The following is a 16,647-nucleotide window of genomic DNA, read 5'->3' as shown; positions in this document are numbered from 1 at the left end:
TAGGGGTTAGGGTTGTGGTTAAATTATGGTTAATATTTGGGGGTTAGGGTTATGAGGGTTAAGAGGTTAAGTTTAAGGGTTAGGGTGTATTAGTACGGTACCACCAAAACAGATCTCCGAGACAGATGTTGCCTCAGACGCTGAGGTGAACATCAAACCCACCCCCCATGACCATATTATACTCCCCCTTTCCCTGAGATTCCTTTCAGTTGGAAGTTATCCTTCGAATTCATCCCAGCTCTGCCTTCTGCAAAACGCAACCAGAGAATGTTCTGTCCCCGTCTCACACACGCACACAAACAGATAGCCAGGGGTTAAATAAAACTGGCAGACAACAAATTCTTTCGATAAGAGGATTGGCAGCAACCCAGTAGCTGCTTGCCAAGAACTTTACTCATAAACAAGATACACACAGTTCAAGAATTGTCAAGTCCAGTCCGTATTAAATCCAAGGCAGATAACGTTGTTTCAAAGATACAATGTGACTCGCTAGTAGTTAGATTTGTCAGTCACAGAGTCTGAATCACCACCTCACCCCCTTTTATCCCCTGTGGGGTGTGGTCCAGTGACTCAGCTTAATCTCTGGCACGCCTCCTTTTCTGCTGCGTGTGCTTGTCTCTCCGACGCTGGCGTGGATCCAGCCAAGACTTATCTCCATCACTGTCTGACTGCGAGGAGATACCTGGCTCCTGGCCAATCTCTTCTCCTTCGGGAGACACCTGAGGCATTGCCAGAGAGGAGGGTCCTGGAGAGGGAGGCCTGGCCAACTCCTCTCCTTCATGTTCGGAGCTTTCTCCCTCTGATAAATCGGCCTCGGGGGTCGGAGTCACAAAAGAGAACAAGGTTTCATCCCAGGGGTGATATGCTCCCGGTAGCGATGACGGTGGGTGGTTGGGGGAACCGGTAGCAAAAATCCCTGCCCCATCCTCAATGCCCAGCTGAGCCGCATGATCATCAGAGGCTTTTTTTTTTTACTTTTAAAAGCATTTTTCATTGGCCTCTGATGATCGCGCCACTCAGCTGGGATCGTCAGAGCCAAAGAGGTTGTAGAAAAAATACTTTTAAAAGTAAAAAAAAAAAAGTTGGCAACGCCCACCCAGTCACATTATCACCACCAAGCCACGCCCACAGAACCAGTAGTAACAAATTTTACATTTTACCACTGTTTCACCCAGACAATTTACCTCTATTCCTACCCTCCCTCTCTGTCATCCTTGGCTGTACAGAGTCCATAGAATCAAAATCACGTGACGTATTAGCACCACTTGATGAATCCTTAGTAAGGCCACACCTGGAAATACTGCATCCAGTTTTGGTCACCATATTACAAAAAAAAAAAAAAAAGATGTTGAGACTTGGGAAAAAGTGCAGAGAAGAGCAACTAAGATGAGTAAAGGCTTGGAGACTAAAACATAAGAACAGTTGCAGGAATTGGGTATGACCAGTCTAGAGAAAAGAAAGACTAGGAGGTGACAAGATAGCAGTCTTCCAATATTTGAGGGGCTGCCACAAAGAGGAGGGGGTCAACCTATTTTGCAACGCACCAGAAAGCCAGACAAGAAACAACAGATGAATTAGTAAAAAATACTCCCCAATTTGTTGGAAATGTGAGGTGGAACTAGGGTCATATTACCATATGTGGTGGGAGTGCTCAAAAGCCAAAAATTTCTGGCAGCAAATAAGGAGCTGGTTAGAAGAGATGTTAATGTTCAAAATAGAAGTCAAGCCAGAATTTTTCTTACTGGGCGTGACAGATGGCAAATATGACAAAAATGTAACCTATTTAATATTGTATATACTTACCGTGGCAAGACTAGCATTTGCTCAAAAAATGAAAGTGTAAAGAAATACCCTCAGAAGAAGAAGTAATACACAAAATTTACAGCTGTGCAGAGAATGGACCGACTCACTTTAGAACTCAAAGATAAAAGTGAATCAACATACTATGAAGTCTGGAATAAATGTTATAATTGGTTAGATAAGAGGAAGAATGCCAAAAACAAGGGATAATGAATGTCTGGAAATGTATATGTCAATGTATATTAATATATCAATGTACATTGAAGTTGTGAATGTAATATTGGTTTATTAAATACATGCATAGTTGGTTAGGAAGTAAAATACTGTATACTTGATATATAATGAAGTAGGAGATATGTAAATTTGTATATAGAGCAAGGAATAGATTACTTATTAACTTGATTTTGACGTAAATATTACAAACCAGAGACGTTAAGCAATGTCCATTGTTTTACTTTTAAAACTAATAAAATAATAATAAAAAAAGAAAGAAAAAGAAACAACAGATGGAAACGAATCAAGGAGAGAAGCAATCTGGAATTAAAGAGAAACTTCCTTAAAACCTAATTGCTGGAAATGCAATCAAGTACAAGGTACCTACTTCCACGTATGGTGGCTTTGCCCAGAAGTTAAAAAATTCTGGATTAAAATACAAAAATGGCTAAAAGAAATTACACATTATAAAATAGAATTTAAACCTGAACTGTTTCTTCTGGGGATTATTAAAGAAAATTATCCTAAAGGGATAAAATATTTAATTATTCATATAACTACATCAGCTAGAATTGTATTTGCACAAGCTTGGAAAATGTCTACTATTCCAACAGACTGTGCAATAATCCAGAAAATTTTTGAATGAAACGGACAAACTTACTTTAGAATTAAACAATAAGGAAGACTCGGAATATTACTTAACTTGGGATAATTGGTATCAATGGATAGAAATGAAAAATAAGGAATGTATAGAACAAAATAAGATATAAAATGTGATTAAATATGTCGATTAAGTAGGAACATGTGGGAATAGATGAAGAAAGTTAAGAATTAAGTATTGTCGGATTAAATATGTTGATTAAGTAGGAACATGTGGGAATAGATGAAGAAAGTTAAGAATTAGGTACTGTCGGAAAGACGTTATTACGGATGTATTTTTGTTATAGAGGTATTTTAACTTGTATTTTTGGATTTTAAGTGTTAATAAAGGTTTTTCAAGAAAAATAAAAAAAATAAATAAAGAGAAACTTCCTAACAGTGAGGACAATTAACCAGTGGAACAGAAGTTGCCTTTAGAAATTGTGAATGCTCCATTACTGGAGGTTTTTAAAAAGAGGCTGGACAGACAGATTGTATAGGGTCTCTCGCTTGAGGTTGGACTAGAAGACCTCCAAGGTCCCTTCCAGCTCTATTCTGAATTGAAATCCGCATGGCTTGCCCTTTTGAACCCCACCAAGGAGGTCAAAACTAGGATCGCCCCCATTTCCCCCCCACACACACAACAATAGAGGGGGGAGGGAAAGGGAATTTCCCTTGAAGGAGAATGGAAAACCATCGAGACCCTTGGGAATGTGGACTTACCCAACCGTGTTGTTCCGGTTGTTACTGTCACCGAAGATAAGATGTTGGAGGACGTGGGCTTGAACGGCTGCCAGGACCCCGCACGGCCCACCCTGGAAGAGGTCAGGAAAGAACGGAGGAAAACAATACGTGTGAAAATTCTCTGCAGCCTGCATCTCTTTCACCTGGCTCGACGGCCTCTCCCAGCCAGCGCTGTCCTTGGCTGCTTGTCCGGTGACCCTCGTAGATACAATGAGTTCTGATCCTATCAGGTTCTTAATTAAAACTTCAGGTCCCTGAACCTTTTCCTGAAGAAGCCGAGCCAGGTTAGATACGTGGTGGCTTTGTTCTGCGCCCAAAACCGAAAGCATTTGGGTTTTCTGATGGTCAAAATATTAAAGGGGAGAGAAACAGGATGGTTTCAAAGATCTGTTTAAAAGGGCTCAGGTTGTACAGCAAATCTCGGTTAGGATTTGGAGCAGGGGTGAAATGCTCCAGGTTCGGACCGGATCGCCTGATCTGGTAGCGATGGAGGCGAGTGGTTCGGAGAACCGGTAGCAAAAATCCCTGCCCCCCCCCCATGCCCAGCTGAGTCGCACAATCATCAGAGGCTTTTTTTTACTTTTAAAAGCATTTTTTTTACAACCTCTTTGGACAAAAATGCTTTTAAAAGTAAAAAAAAAAAAAAAAGCCTCCTATGATCGTGCAGCTCAGCTGGGATCGCCAGAGGCTTTTAAAAGAAAAAAAGTCTCTGCCGATTAGGCAACTCAGCTTGGATCGTCAGAGACATTTAAAAGAAAAAGAAGATTTTTTTTTTCTTTTAAATGCCTCTGACGATCCAAGCTGAGTTGCCTGATCGTCAGAGGCATTTAAAAGAAAAAAAGCCTCTTCAGATCAGGCAACTCAGCTGGGATCGTCAGAGCCTTTTGAAAGCATTTTTTTACAACCTCTTCACCGAAGAGGTTGTAGAAAAAATGGTTTTAAAAGTTTTTTTAAAAAAAAATTGGCCATGCCCACTCAGTCACATTACCCCCCAAGCCACGCCCACAGAACAAATTTTAGATTTCACCACTGATTTGGAGGGTTGAAGGAGGGGCTGGAAGAGTCCCTCCACTTACCAACCCACTCCGGCAGGGCATTTATTGATCCATAAAAAAATGCTTTTGGATGAAAAAAAAAATGGATGCCCAGGTGGCCCTGTGACGTACAATCGAGCCCAACATTTGTTAAGTGAGATAGTTTGTTACATGACTCACTTTATGAACCTTTCTTGCTGGAGTTGTTAAGTGAATCACTACAGTTGTTGGATTAGTCACACCGTCGTTAAGCAAATCTGGCTTCCCCGTCGACTTTGCTCGCCAGGAGGTCGCAAAAAAGGGGATCGTGTGACGCCGGGACGCTGCAACGGTCATAAACATGAGTCAGTTGCTGAGCGTCTGAATTTGGACCATGTGACACCACCTCTGGGGACGCTGCAACGGTCGTAAGTGTGTGGAGCAGTCATAAGTCACTTTTTTTCAGTGCCACTGTAACTTTAAACGGACACTAAACTAAAGGTTGTAAGTCAAGGACCACATGTACAATGGAAAGTGTCTATGGAGATTCTCAGTCATCAGGTCACAGTTGTTGTCCCAAAGGTGTTTTTTCAAGAGGCAACTGGACTTCCTTTGTTTTTCCTTGAAGACATTTCACTTCTCATCCAAGAAGCTTCTTCAGTTCTGATGGAACGGTGGAGGATGAAAATGGCCTCAATGACTCCCACAGAGAGTACCAATGACCAGATGACTGCAAGGAATATAAATCCTTCCATCCTCCACCATGTGGACCTGAGGACAAGCTAAACCTCCAATGGCCTCAATGACTCTCTAAAAGGATGCAAATGACCAAGCTGTCTGCAAGCAGTATACATCCTTTCACTCCGCAACATCCAGTCAGAACTGAAGAAGCTGTTTGGATGAGAAGCGAAATGTCTTCAAAGAAAAACCAGAAATGCCAGTTGCCTTTTGGGGGAAAAAAAGCACCTTTGTACCATGGAAAGTTTCTTGCATTTATCAGCTCCAGTCGGCAAGAACCAATCAGCGATTTGGGAACTGGTTACCTTTTTCTGCACGATGCCGTATTTCAGCTCCGGGTTTTCGTTGAACGTAAAACTCTGGATTTTCCATTCTTCATTGAAGCATCCAAGACTGGAGCCGAAAAGCAGAGTTTTTAGGTCCTTTATTAAAAGAAAAAGAAAAAGTGGGTGAGGCAATAAGAGGAACAGCAAACATGGAAGAAAAAACTCCTATTTTCATCTGGGAAATACATAAAATGACAGGATAGAGACCCTTTTAAACCAGGGAAGACAAAGCTGGAGAACAGATATACAGGTTGTCTTTGACTTACACTAATTCATTCGAAGTTACAATGGCACTGAAAAAAGTGACTTAACGCCATTTTTCACACTGACGACCGTTGCAGCGTCCAGGGTCACATGATCAAAATTCAAAACGCTTGGCAACTGACTCATATTTACGACGGTTGCTATGTCCTCAGGTCACGTGATCCCCCTTTTGCGACCTTCCGATAAGCAAAGTCAACGAGGAAGCCAGATCCGCCTAAGAACTGGGTTATTAATTCAACAACTGCAGTGATTCGCTTAACAACAGTGGCGTCAAGGGCTGCCTACAATCGCCCCTTTAACTCCGATGCCAGAAACGCTGTAATTAATCTAGCATATTCTCGTCATTCCTTCTTTCTTCCTCATAATGTTGTTTCAGCAAAAATGAGTCACGGCATAGCAAAATGAGGGTTGGCTGCAGATGCCTTCTGCACTTCTTAACTTCTTTCAGTTTTTCCAAGTCTAATTTTTGTTAAAACAAAACTTAAGAGAATTGCCGCTCAGAAATCTGTCATTAATGCCAAGTTGCGTTGGCTTATCATTTCTCCAACCGGCAAACACTTCTAATTTTTCTCCCAAAGGTGGCTTTTCAAAAGGCAACTGGGGGAAGGAAGAAGGAAAAAAAAAACGAAAACAAAGGAAGTTTGCCTTTTGAAAAAACACCTTTGGCCATATCTTTGCTTCTATATCAATCTTGTCTATCTTGGATATTAAGTCTATGGACATCCATATCATATCTATTCTTGACCATGACATATGCCTGTTTGAGTAAAATGTATATTGCTTTTCCTTTAAATTTCTTTTCCTCCAAGCATCCTGTAAACTTAATTCGTCTACCATTGTATAAAATGTTTTCGGGAGTGTCTTTCTTGGTTTTTTATTCACTTTTGTAGATTTATAATCTAACTCATTATCAACCATCGCATTAAAATCTCCAATTATGCAACTATCTTCATATTCATATTCTAATATTTTTCGGTGTAGTTTTGCATAAAATTCTTTTTGATTTTCATTTGGAGCATGTATAAACACAAGTAATATTTTTTTATAGTTCATTACAATTTCTACCATTAATACTCTTCCTTCCTCATCCTTATATATTTGTTTGGATTGTATTGTCTGTTTGATGTAAAATGCTACTCCTCTTTTGCTTTGACAAGCCGAAGTTGTATACAATGTCCCTAATTTTATTCGCTACAAAAGTTTTTTGTTGCTTTCTAATATGCACTTCTTGTAAGCATATAATTTCTAATTTTAGCTTCTCTAATTTATTGAATATTTTCCTTCTCTTTATTGCCGAGTTTAATCCATTTATATTCAAAGATATTATTTTAACTTCTTCTTCCATTTCTTATTTATTTATTTGTTTTGTCGATCTAGTCGTTCTTATCTCCTTTTGTTCCTTAACTTCTTTCGCCCTCGCTCCTTCTCTTAACACTCTCTCTTCTCTTAAAAAGAGAATCTCTTTTTAACTTTCACAATTAGTCTTCAACTTAACAACCGCTCGTTTAGCAAATCGTTCGAAGTTGCAACACCTCAGAAGAAAAGAGACTTACAACCAGTCCTCGTGCTTATGGCTGTCACGGGATTCCCCCGTTTTCAAGTGATCAAAATGATTCGCTTAGTGGCCGTTTGAAGTTACCAACGGCAGCAAAAATTGTGACGCTGCATGTCGTGGCAGCATCCCCACAAATTCCGGCGCTCGGCAAAGAACATGGTTTTATGATGGTTTATCGTGCCGAAATTATGTGACTGCCACTTGTGGGGGTCTTTTCAGTGGTCTTCTTGACAAGCAAAATCAAATCCGGAAAGCCAGATTTGCTTAAGGACTTTGTGATTCACTTAACAACTGCAGTGAGTGACTCATAAATCACCTTGCTTAGCAATGGAAATGCTGATCCCAGCTACTGTATTTTTTTATTACTAAAATGGCCCCTGTTCAGCTCGGTTGCAAGGAACATTACAGTAGTGGCCAAAATTGTGGAAACCTTTTGGGAAAAAGTGTATTTTCTAAAACTAGCTAATAACACCACTTTTTTTTGGAGTAGTACCATAAAGTTATATATCAATGGAAAGATAATTTAATCAAGAATGTAATGCAATAACTTTTATGAAGGATTTGCTGTTAGAATAGCAGTTACCGTATAAAGAAGAAAAGTGAAACACGTAGAAAAAGCGAGATAATACAAAAATTATCACCACAGAAAAAAGCGAGATATACAAAAATTATCATCATGTCAGTTAATACTTAGCGGGGTAACGTTTAGCATGAATAATGGCCTTATAATGTCTTCCCATGGAGTGAACCAAGCCTTTTACTTCTGCAGCTGTTATCATGTAAAACCAAGATTGAATGATGGCTTCTATTAACTTGGTTTATTGCAGGGTCGCTTCTGAGTAACAAGTTTCTTTAGCCGGCTTCATAGATTTTCAATTGGGTGAATTGCTATTCCCAGGCTGTTCCAGCAGTGGAATAGGACTATCTTGAAACTCCCAAAAAAAAAAAGTGGTGTGATTAGCCATCAAACTTCAAAAATACACTTTTCCCAAAAGGTTTCCACAATTTTGGCCACTGCTGTAAAGAGAGTGACGGGAACTTTGTAATTTTCAATGTTCCAGCTAAGCATTAGCAAGCTTTAGCTGAAGGGATTTGTTTCTTTAATATTGCTTTATTTGAACAAAGGCCGAAGAGAAGAGCTGAGATAATAAAGCTTTTATAATAGTTGAAAAAGGCTGGATGGAGAAAGAATGAACAAAAATGGGGATAATGCAAAATCGTTCAACCACTAGGCAGGCCTTTGGGGGGTCAAACTGTGGTTTGTTTAATTGTGGTTCTTTGACCAAACTACCATTGGCTGGGGTGACGAGGTCCCCATTATAAAACATAGTTGACAGAACACAATATAGGAAGTCCTCCACTTACAACAGTTCATTTAGTGACGGTTCAAAGTTATGGTACCGAAAAAAGTAACTTATGACCATTTTTCATACTTACGACCATTGCGGCATCCCCTTGGGCACGTGATCAAAATTCAGATGCTTGGCAACTGACTCGTATTTATGACGGTTGCAGTGTCCCTGGGTCATGTGATCCCCTCTGGCGATCTTCTGACGAGCAAAGTCAATAGACAAACCAGATTCACTTAACAACCAAGTTACTAACTTATTTATTTATTTATTTATTGGTTCGATTTATATGTCGCCCTTTTCCGGAGACTCAGGGCGGCTTACAATGCGTTAAGCTGCATTGTAAGTGCAAGTGAATCAACTGCAGTAATTCACTTAACAGCTGTGACAAAAAACCCGAATGTCTCACTTAACAACAGAAATTTTGGGGTCCAGTGGTTGTAAGTCAAGGACTACCTGTAGCTGGATTTTCAGAACTCAGGCTGTCCTCGACTTACAACCACAATTGAGTCCAGAATTCATGTTGCTGTGAGAAATTTGTTAAGTGAGTTTTGCTCCATTTTACAACCTTTCTTGCCGGTTGTTAACTGAATCATGGCAGTGGCTAAATTAGGAACATGGTTGTTAAGTGAATCTCGCTTCCCCATTGATTTTGCTTGTTGAAGGGCCACAAAGGGGGATAATATGACCCCAGGACACTGCAACCGTCTGAATATCGATCATATGATCATAGGGATGCTGCAACGGTCATAAGTGTGAAAAATAGTGATGTCACTTTTTTCATTGCCTTTATAACTTTGAACTGTCACTAAACAAACTGTTGTAACTCAAGGACTATCTGTATTAGCTTCAGCAGTGGTGCAAAGTTTTAAGTTTCTGCATAGCCCTCGTGGAAAGCCTCACATGAAATTCAAAATGGCCCATGCTCCCTGATTTATTTTATTTTTATTTATTTATTTTTATTTTATTTTGAATTTGTATACTGCCCTTCTCCCTGAGGACTCAGGGCAGTGAACAGCCAAGTAAAAACATCAAGTACAAATATTAAAATACAGTTAAAATATATATATATAAATTTGGCCCCATTAATTAAAAATAATAAACAAAACACTTAAAAACACTTAAAAAATTAGGCCATTTAGAAGACAGTCCTTAACTTATGGCCACAATTGAGCCTATAATTTCTGTTGCTAAGCAAGGCAGTCCTTAACTGAGTAGTGCCTCACTTTGCAACTTTTTTCTGATATGGTTATTAATCAAATCACTTCAGTTGTTAAGCGAATCACCCAGTCATTAAGCAAATCTAGCTTGTGAGGATCCAGTTGGGAAGGTTACAAATGGTGATCATGTGCCCCTGGGACAGTGCAACTGTCATAAGTACATGCCAGTTGCCAAGCTTCTGAATTTAGATCACAGGATTATGGGAATGCAGCTATGTTTATAAGTGTGAAAACTGGTCATAACTCGCATTTTTTTCAGTGCCGTTGTAACCTTGAATGCTTGCTAAAGAATAATTTTAAGTCGCGGACTATCTATACAGGCAATTTGTCGATCAGTTTTTACAGGGCAATTTTAGTCAGGAAGAAAGAATTAGAACCAAATTAAGTTCCAGTTAAAATGATTTATTGATCATTCCTATTCACAAGAATCTAGTCAATCAATGGTCAGAAATTTGTCACTAGATAAAAGTCAATGGAATTCAAAAGGGGTTAGACTTAAACCTTTTGTGATAACGTAATGATTCTACACTGATGACTTGCTTGACTCCTCCCCCAGGGTCTATTGCTCTTCTCCTACAATTTGGCACACTTAGCTAAGAACAAAAGAACAAACTAGAAGAACAAAAGCAAACAGAGCCCTTGAGAGTTAGCACAGAGAAAGCTGACCAGATATGTCCTTCAGATTCTGTGAAATCCTTAATAGTCTCTGAGTTTAGTTGTTTGTTTGAAGATGTTTCATGACTGGCTGGATAACATCGTCCGGTTAGTGAATTTGTGGATGCTTGTTGTTTATATACAGTAACTTGCCCTGGCAGCGTTGGCAAGGGAGAGGTTTTCTCCTTGATATTGATTAAGATATTGCTTTCTGCTTGACTATTTGTCTGGTATTAATCCCTGCTTATCTGTTGTTAGCTGCTGGAGAGGGCAGGGATTTTTGGGACTTTTTGTTTCCTCCTTGGCTTTTTATTCTTTCTTTTGAATGGTGTGTAAATATTGTTTATCTTTACATGCCTGTTGATGGTTGATGGGTATGAGTGCCAAACTTCCAGAAATCCCCTATTCCCTTCCCCCCATTCAAATTCTATCCTGTCCTTTGTCAAACTTAATGCACAGCTCACCTTTGCAAGATTGAAATCAATGGGCTTGGTTGTCACTTGACACGTATATAGAGCCAATGGTTCAGGGTCCTCTCCGACATCCTCCCAGCTTTCTTCATCCTCGACATCAACTAAGAGGTGAAAATAAGAGGTCTTGAATGTGGGAACAGTCACGGCAGTAATCTAGCAGCATCTTATGACCTATTAAGAGCATGAAATTTTATTTGTATTTTCTATTTTCAAACCACTCTGTAATTGAAACTCCTTCAATATTCAAGGGTTTGCATTTTAATATTCAAAGTTAAAATAGCCTTTTTCTTCTTGTTTTTTTTTTTTTTAAACTAAAACTTGGTTTTCTTTATCTCCTTGAGATGAAACGCATTGAGGGAAATAGGTAAAATGAAACAGCCATCCTTAACCACAGTTAATATATCACCAGCAGAGTTCGGGCAACACGGATAGCCATAAGGGACATATATGTCCATGGTGATGTCATTTGCACAATAGACTAGGCTGAAAACAAGAACACAGTATGGTTCATGATGTAACATATGCGAGTTCGCTTCTGAAGGGATTTCACGTGGTTATGAATTGAATGGTTGCAAGTCGAAGAGTACCTACTACAGATCCTTTTATCTTGAATTTTCCACGTATCAAGTTCAGGACAAAGAAATAACACAATATATTGGTGTTTCTCAGCCTGGACAACTTTAAGATGAGTCGACTTCAACTCTCAGAATTACGCAGTCAGCAAACAAGTTTTTACCCATCCTCCAAGAATCCCTAACTTAATAACTACTACTACTATTACTACTACTACGTCTTCTTCTTCTTCTTCTTCTTCTTCTTCTTCTTCTTCTTCCTCCTCCTCCTCCTCCTCCTCTTCTTCTTCTTCTTCCTCCTCCTCCTCTTCTTCTTTTCTTCTTCTTCTCCCCCTCCTCCTCTCTTCCTCCTCTTCTTCCCTCCCTCCCTTTTTCATCTTCCTTCCTTCCTTCCTTCCTTCCTTCCTTCCTTCCTTCCTTCCTTCCTTCCTAGACAGAATGTCCCATGCTGAGAAGGGCATTCTGGGAGTTGAAGTCCACCATCTTAAACCTGCCATGGAAGAGGCAGAACCTCAGCAAATATTCCACCGCACAGAACTGACCTAGTTCCAAAATGTCTCTGGGCCAATGTTCCTTCCTGGATGCAGAGGTTGGAGATCTTCTGAAATGAAATAAAGATGGTCAAATCTGGTCAGAGACGTGACTAGATTTAGATGGATTTAACCAAAAAAAACGAACCGAGGGCCAAAACCAAGTTCAAAACATCTGGTGAGCCAATTTCAGAGACCGGGACTTTCGATTTTGAAGGCAGAGCTAGAAAACTTAATTCTCAGGACCTCACATATAATGAAATTTCACCAGGTGGACTTTAACACATGGGATTAATGAAGTAGTAAGTTACCCCTAGAAAGCCTCTTCTGAACAAGGCTACTGGGTTTGAGGATATTAAAATGTTCCGCAAAAACCGGAAAACTTTTCAAAACTTTCCAAATCAATTCTGGCTGTACATTTGCAATTCGTATTTTAACCTTTGTGCAAAAATTGTTGGTCCTTGTTTACTATTGTTATCCTTAGGTTGTCTGAACCACTTCCAAATATTACCTGGTGGGTTTCAGCTCTCATTACCTTAGCAACTAATCTTGTGCGTCAAAATTATCTTTCTTAGTCTCTGTATACATCTTGCCCGAAAGCTGAGTCACGGCCAATGAACTTTTTTCCTTGTGGATTTGAGAGAACTTTCGCTGCCCATCCAAGCAGCTTCCTCAGTCAGAACAGGTTAGTTAGCTACAGAGTTGTTGGGACGTGCCAACTCCCCCTACACAACCCCTGTTGCATTCCCCCAAAGTACAACACCTATGAATTAGAATTAGAATAATATTAGAAATAGAATAACAGAGTTGGAAGGGACCTTGGAGGTCTTCTAGTCCAACCCCCTGCTTAGGCAGGAAGACGTACACCACTTCAGACAAATGGTTATCCAACCTCTTCTTAAAAACTTCCAATGTTGGAGATTCACAACTTCTGGAGGCAAGTTGTTCCACTGATTAATTGTTCTAACTGTCAGGAAATTCCTCCTTAGTTCTAAGTTGCTTCTCTCCTTGAACCTGTACAATATGTTCCTTCATTAGACAGGAGAACACAGAGCCATTCTCTTCATGCTGTCCCAACTGACCTTCGGACACTGGACTGCTTCTCCACCGGTCCAAATCATATCTCGGAATGGGAGTTACAGCTAGTCCTCAACTTACAACTGTTCATTTAGTGACCATTTCAAAGTTACAACAGCACTGAAAAAAAGTGACTGATGACTGTTTTTCACACTTACGACCATTTTGGCGTCCCCATGGGTCACGTGATCAAAATCTGAATACTTGGCAACTGACTCGCATTAACGACGGTTCCAGTGTCCTGGGCTTAACGTGATCCCCTTTTGCGACCTTCTGACAAGCAAAGTCAACGGGGAAGCCAGATTCACTTAACAACCATGTTACTAACTTAACAACCGCACGTGAGTCACTGAACAATTGGGGCAAGAAAGGCCGCAAAATGGGGCAAAGATCACTAAATAAGTGTCTCGCTTAGCGATGTAAATTTTGGCCTCGGTGGGGTCAAAGGTCGAGGACTACCTGTACAGGTAATCCTGGACTAACAACCACAAATGGGGGGCGGGGGGCAGAATTTCCATTGCTAAACAAGGTGATTGCTAAGTGAATTGCGTCGAGTGTTGTGACTTTTTTTTTTTTAGCCACGGTTGTTAAGCAAATCACGGCGGTTGTTCAGTGAATCAGGCGGTTGTTAAGCAAATTCAGCTTCTCCCGTTGAGTTTGCTTGCCGGAAGCTGGCAGAGAAGGCCGCAAAGGGCGATCATGTGACCTCAGGATGTTGCAACTGCTGATCACATGACCATGCAGGGATGCTGCAACAGCGGTAAGTGGGGAAACAGTCATAAGCCACTCTTTTTTTCTTTCAGTGCTGTCGCAAAGTCAAAGGGTCGCTAAACAAATGGTTGTAGGTCGAGGACTATCTGTAGCTGTAAGTCAGTTTTTTCAGTGCCATTGTGACTTTGAACGGTCAATAAACATGCAAGTCACAAACCACTTGTATCCTGGGTGTCTGTATCCAATTTGGATATTATTCACCCAAATTACAATTGTTATACCCTATACATCAGGGAGGGAGGGAGGGAGGGAGGAAGGAAGGAAGATAAGAGAGCGAGAGAGAGAGAAAGGAAAGAAGATAAGAGGAAGGAAGGTGAGAGGGAAAGAGGGAAGGAAGGAAGGAGGGAGGGAAGGAAGGAAGGAGGGAGGGAAGGAAGATACAGGAAAGAAGATAAGAGAGGAAGGAAGGAAAGAAAGAAGGGTGGAAGGAAGGAAGGTAGAAAGAAGGAAGAGGAAGGAAGGAGAGAGAGAGAGGAAGGAAGGAAGACAGGGAGGGAGGCAGGTGGAGGAAAAAAAGGAAGGAAGGAAGATAAAAGAGAGAGAGACAGGAAAGAAGAAGAGAGGAACGAAAGAGGGAGGGAGGGAAGGAAGATAGAGAGACAGGAAAGAAGATACGAGAGGAAGGAAGGAAGGAGGGAGGGAAGAAAGGAAGAAAGATAAGAGAGAGAGGGACAGGAAAGACGATAAGAGATGAAGGAAGGAGAAAGGGGGAGGGGAAAGGAAGGAACAAGAGAAAGGAAAGAAGATGAGAGAGAAAGGAAGGAGAGAGAGGAAGGAAAGAAGGAGAGAAAGGAAAGAAGATGAGAGAGAGAGAGGAAGGAGAGAAAGGAAGGAAGGAGAGAAAGGGAAAGAGAGCGAGAGAAAGAAAGGAAGGAAGATAAGAGAGAGAGAAAGAGAGAAAGGGAGAATGAGGAGGGGAAGGGGAGCAAAGGGCAGCAGTAAATGATGAAGAGAAGAACAGGGAAAAAGGCAGGGGGAAAAATCTAAATGTGCCATTTCTAAGATCCCATCGAGGTAACAGAAATCCACAACTTTGCTGATGGCCAGGAAAATATAAGGAGTAGATTCAGGAAAAGATGACTCAAGATTGAAAAATAACGCGATGCACAACCCAAGATGGAGACTGATTGACTGGTTATTATGGATGACTCAGGGGTGAAGGAACAGCCCAACATGATGTGGAAAAGTCCCATCATGATGAGCTGGAGGTAAAATGATTGAGACTCAATAAAAATAAATGTTGGTGTGAGATGCCACCCATTTCTAATCCTGGCGACGTAGGCCGTAATCTAGAAATTCAGACTTTCCTTGAGGATGTCCGTTTCTTAGCTTAGTTCTGTTTTTTTGTTTTTTCTTCTTCATTACAAGGATAAAATTAAGGATGGTGTACAAGAAAAGAAAGATTCAGACAACCATAATAGATCTGGAGGGGACCTCAGTGGTCATCTAGTCCAACCTCCAGTGATGGAGCATCCACAACTTCTGGAGGCAAGGCTAGTGTACTGGTTAATTGTCCTCACTCCAGGAGGAGGAGGAGGAGGAGGAGGAGGAGGAGGAGGAGGAGAAGAAGAAGAAGAAGAAGAAGAAGAAGAAGAAGAAGAAGAAGAAGAAGAAGAAGAAGAAGAAGAAGAAGAAGAAGAAGAAGAAGAAGAAGAAGGGCTTAGGACCAGGGTATCTACGAGACCGCCTTCTGCCACCAGTAGCCTCTCACAGACCAGTACACTCCCACAGAGAGGGGCTCCTCAGGGTGCCGTCGGTCAAACAGTGTCGACTGGCAGCTCCCAGGGGGAGAGGCTTCTCTGTGGGGGCACCTGCCATCTGGAATGAGCTCCCCCTGGAGATACGGCGGATCCCGGATCTGGGCACTTTCCGCAGTACTCTTAAAACTTTCCTTTAAAACTTTTCTTTTCCAGCAGGCTGGCCTGGCCTAACCTCTTTTTTAAATCGTTTTAAATTTTAAATTTGTTTTATAATTTGGGGTGTTTTAAATTTGTTTTTGGGCCATGGTATTTAATATATTTTAAATGGTGTTTAACATTTGTATTATGTGTAGTTTATCTTGGCTGTTCACCGCCCTGAGTCCTTCGGGAGTAGGGCAGTATATAAATATTATTATTATTATTATTATTATTATTATTATTATTATTATTATTATTATTATTATTATTATTATTATTATTATAGTTGAGCGACTGTGGAAAAAGAAATCATGTGTTGTCCCGATTGTAATTGGAGCCCTTGGAGCAATACCCAAAGGGCTACCCCGCTATTTAGAAATTCTAAATTTGCCAGACTTGAACATTTTGGCTCTACAAAAAACCACCTTACTCGGAACAGCTTACATCCTCCGACGATACCTTAACAGTTCCTAGGTCCTTGGTTAGGACTCGAGCTGCTGAGCTATTAACCAGCCTCAAAGGCTGTGAATCTCACTAAAGATCAAATAAATAAATAAATAATAATAATAATAATAATAATAATAATAATAATAATAATAGAGGAGGAGGAGGAAGAGGAGAAGAAGAAGAAGAAGAAGAAGAAGAAGAAGAAGAAGAAGAAGAAGAAGAAGAAGAAGAAGAAGAAGAAGAAGAAGAAGAAGAAGAAGAAGAAGAAGAAGAAGAAGAAGAAGAAGAAGAAGAAATTTTGTAATCACCACATTACAAAAAAGATGTTGAGACTTTGGAAAAAGTGCAGAGGAGAGCTACTACG

The 16,647-nt window shown here is 40.4% G+C and overlaps 1 protein-coding gene across 3 annotated transcripts in view; it reads right to left on the bottom strand.

Annotated features, from left to right (window-relative positions):
* Positions 1-16,647, bottom strand: part of MINDY4 (MINDY lysine 48 deubiquitinase 4) — a 104,495-nt gene that overhangs the window by 54,173 nt on the left and 33,675 nt on the right. For 2 of the 3 annotated variants that reach the window (XM_087893122.1, XM_087893120.1), the window contains exons 6-9: positions 12,103-12,161; positions 10,980-11,089; positions 5,453-5,569; positions 3,376-3,467 (exon numbers count right to left, since the gene is read on the bottom strand). In XM_087893122.1, the coding sequence (XP_087749248.1) occupies positions 3,376-3,467; positions 5,453-5,569; positions 10,980-11,089; positions 12,103-12,161 (378 nt within the window). The remainder of the gene's footprint in view (positions 1-3,375; positions 3,468-5,452; positions 5,570-10,979; positions 11,090-12,102; positions 12,162-16,647) is intronic. The other variant, XM_087893121.1, reaches the window with a different exon arrangement.

Source organism: Pantherophis guttatus, chromosome 4, assembly GCF_059756535.1.
Source record: "Pantherophis guttatus breed Tessera chromosome 4, ASM5975653v1, whole genome shotgun sequence".
Taxonomy (NCBI): Eukaryota; Metazoa; Chordata; class Lepidosauria; order Squamata; family Colubridae; genus Pantherophis; species Pantherophis guttatus.
The sequence above is the reverse complement of the archived record's forward strand: the minus strand, read 5'-3'. Positions and strand labels throughout refer to the sequence as shown.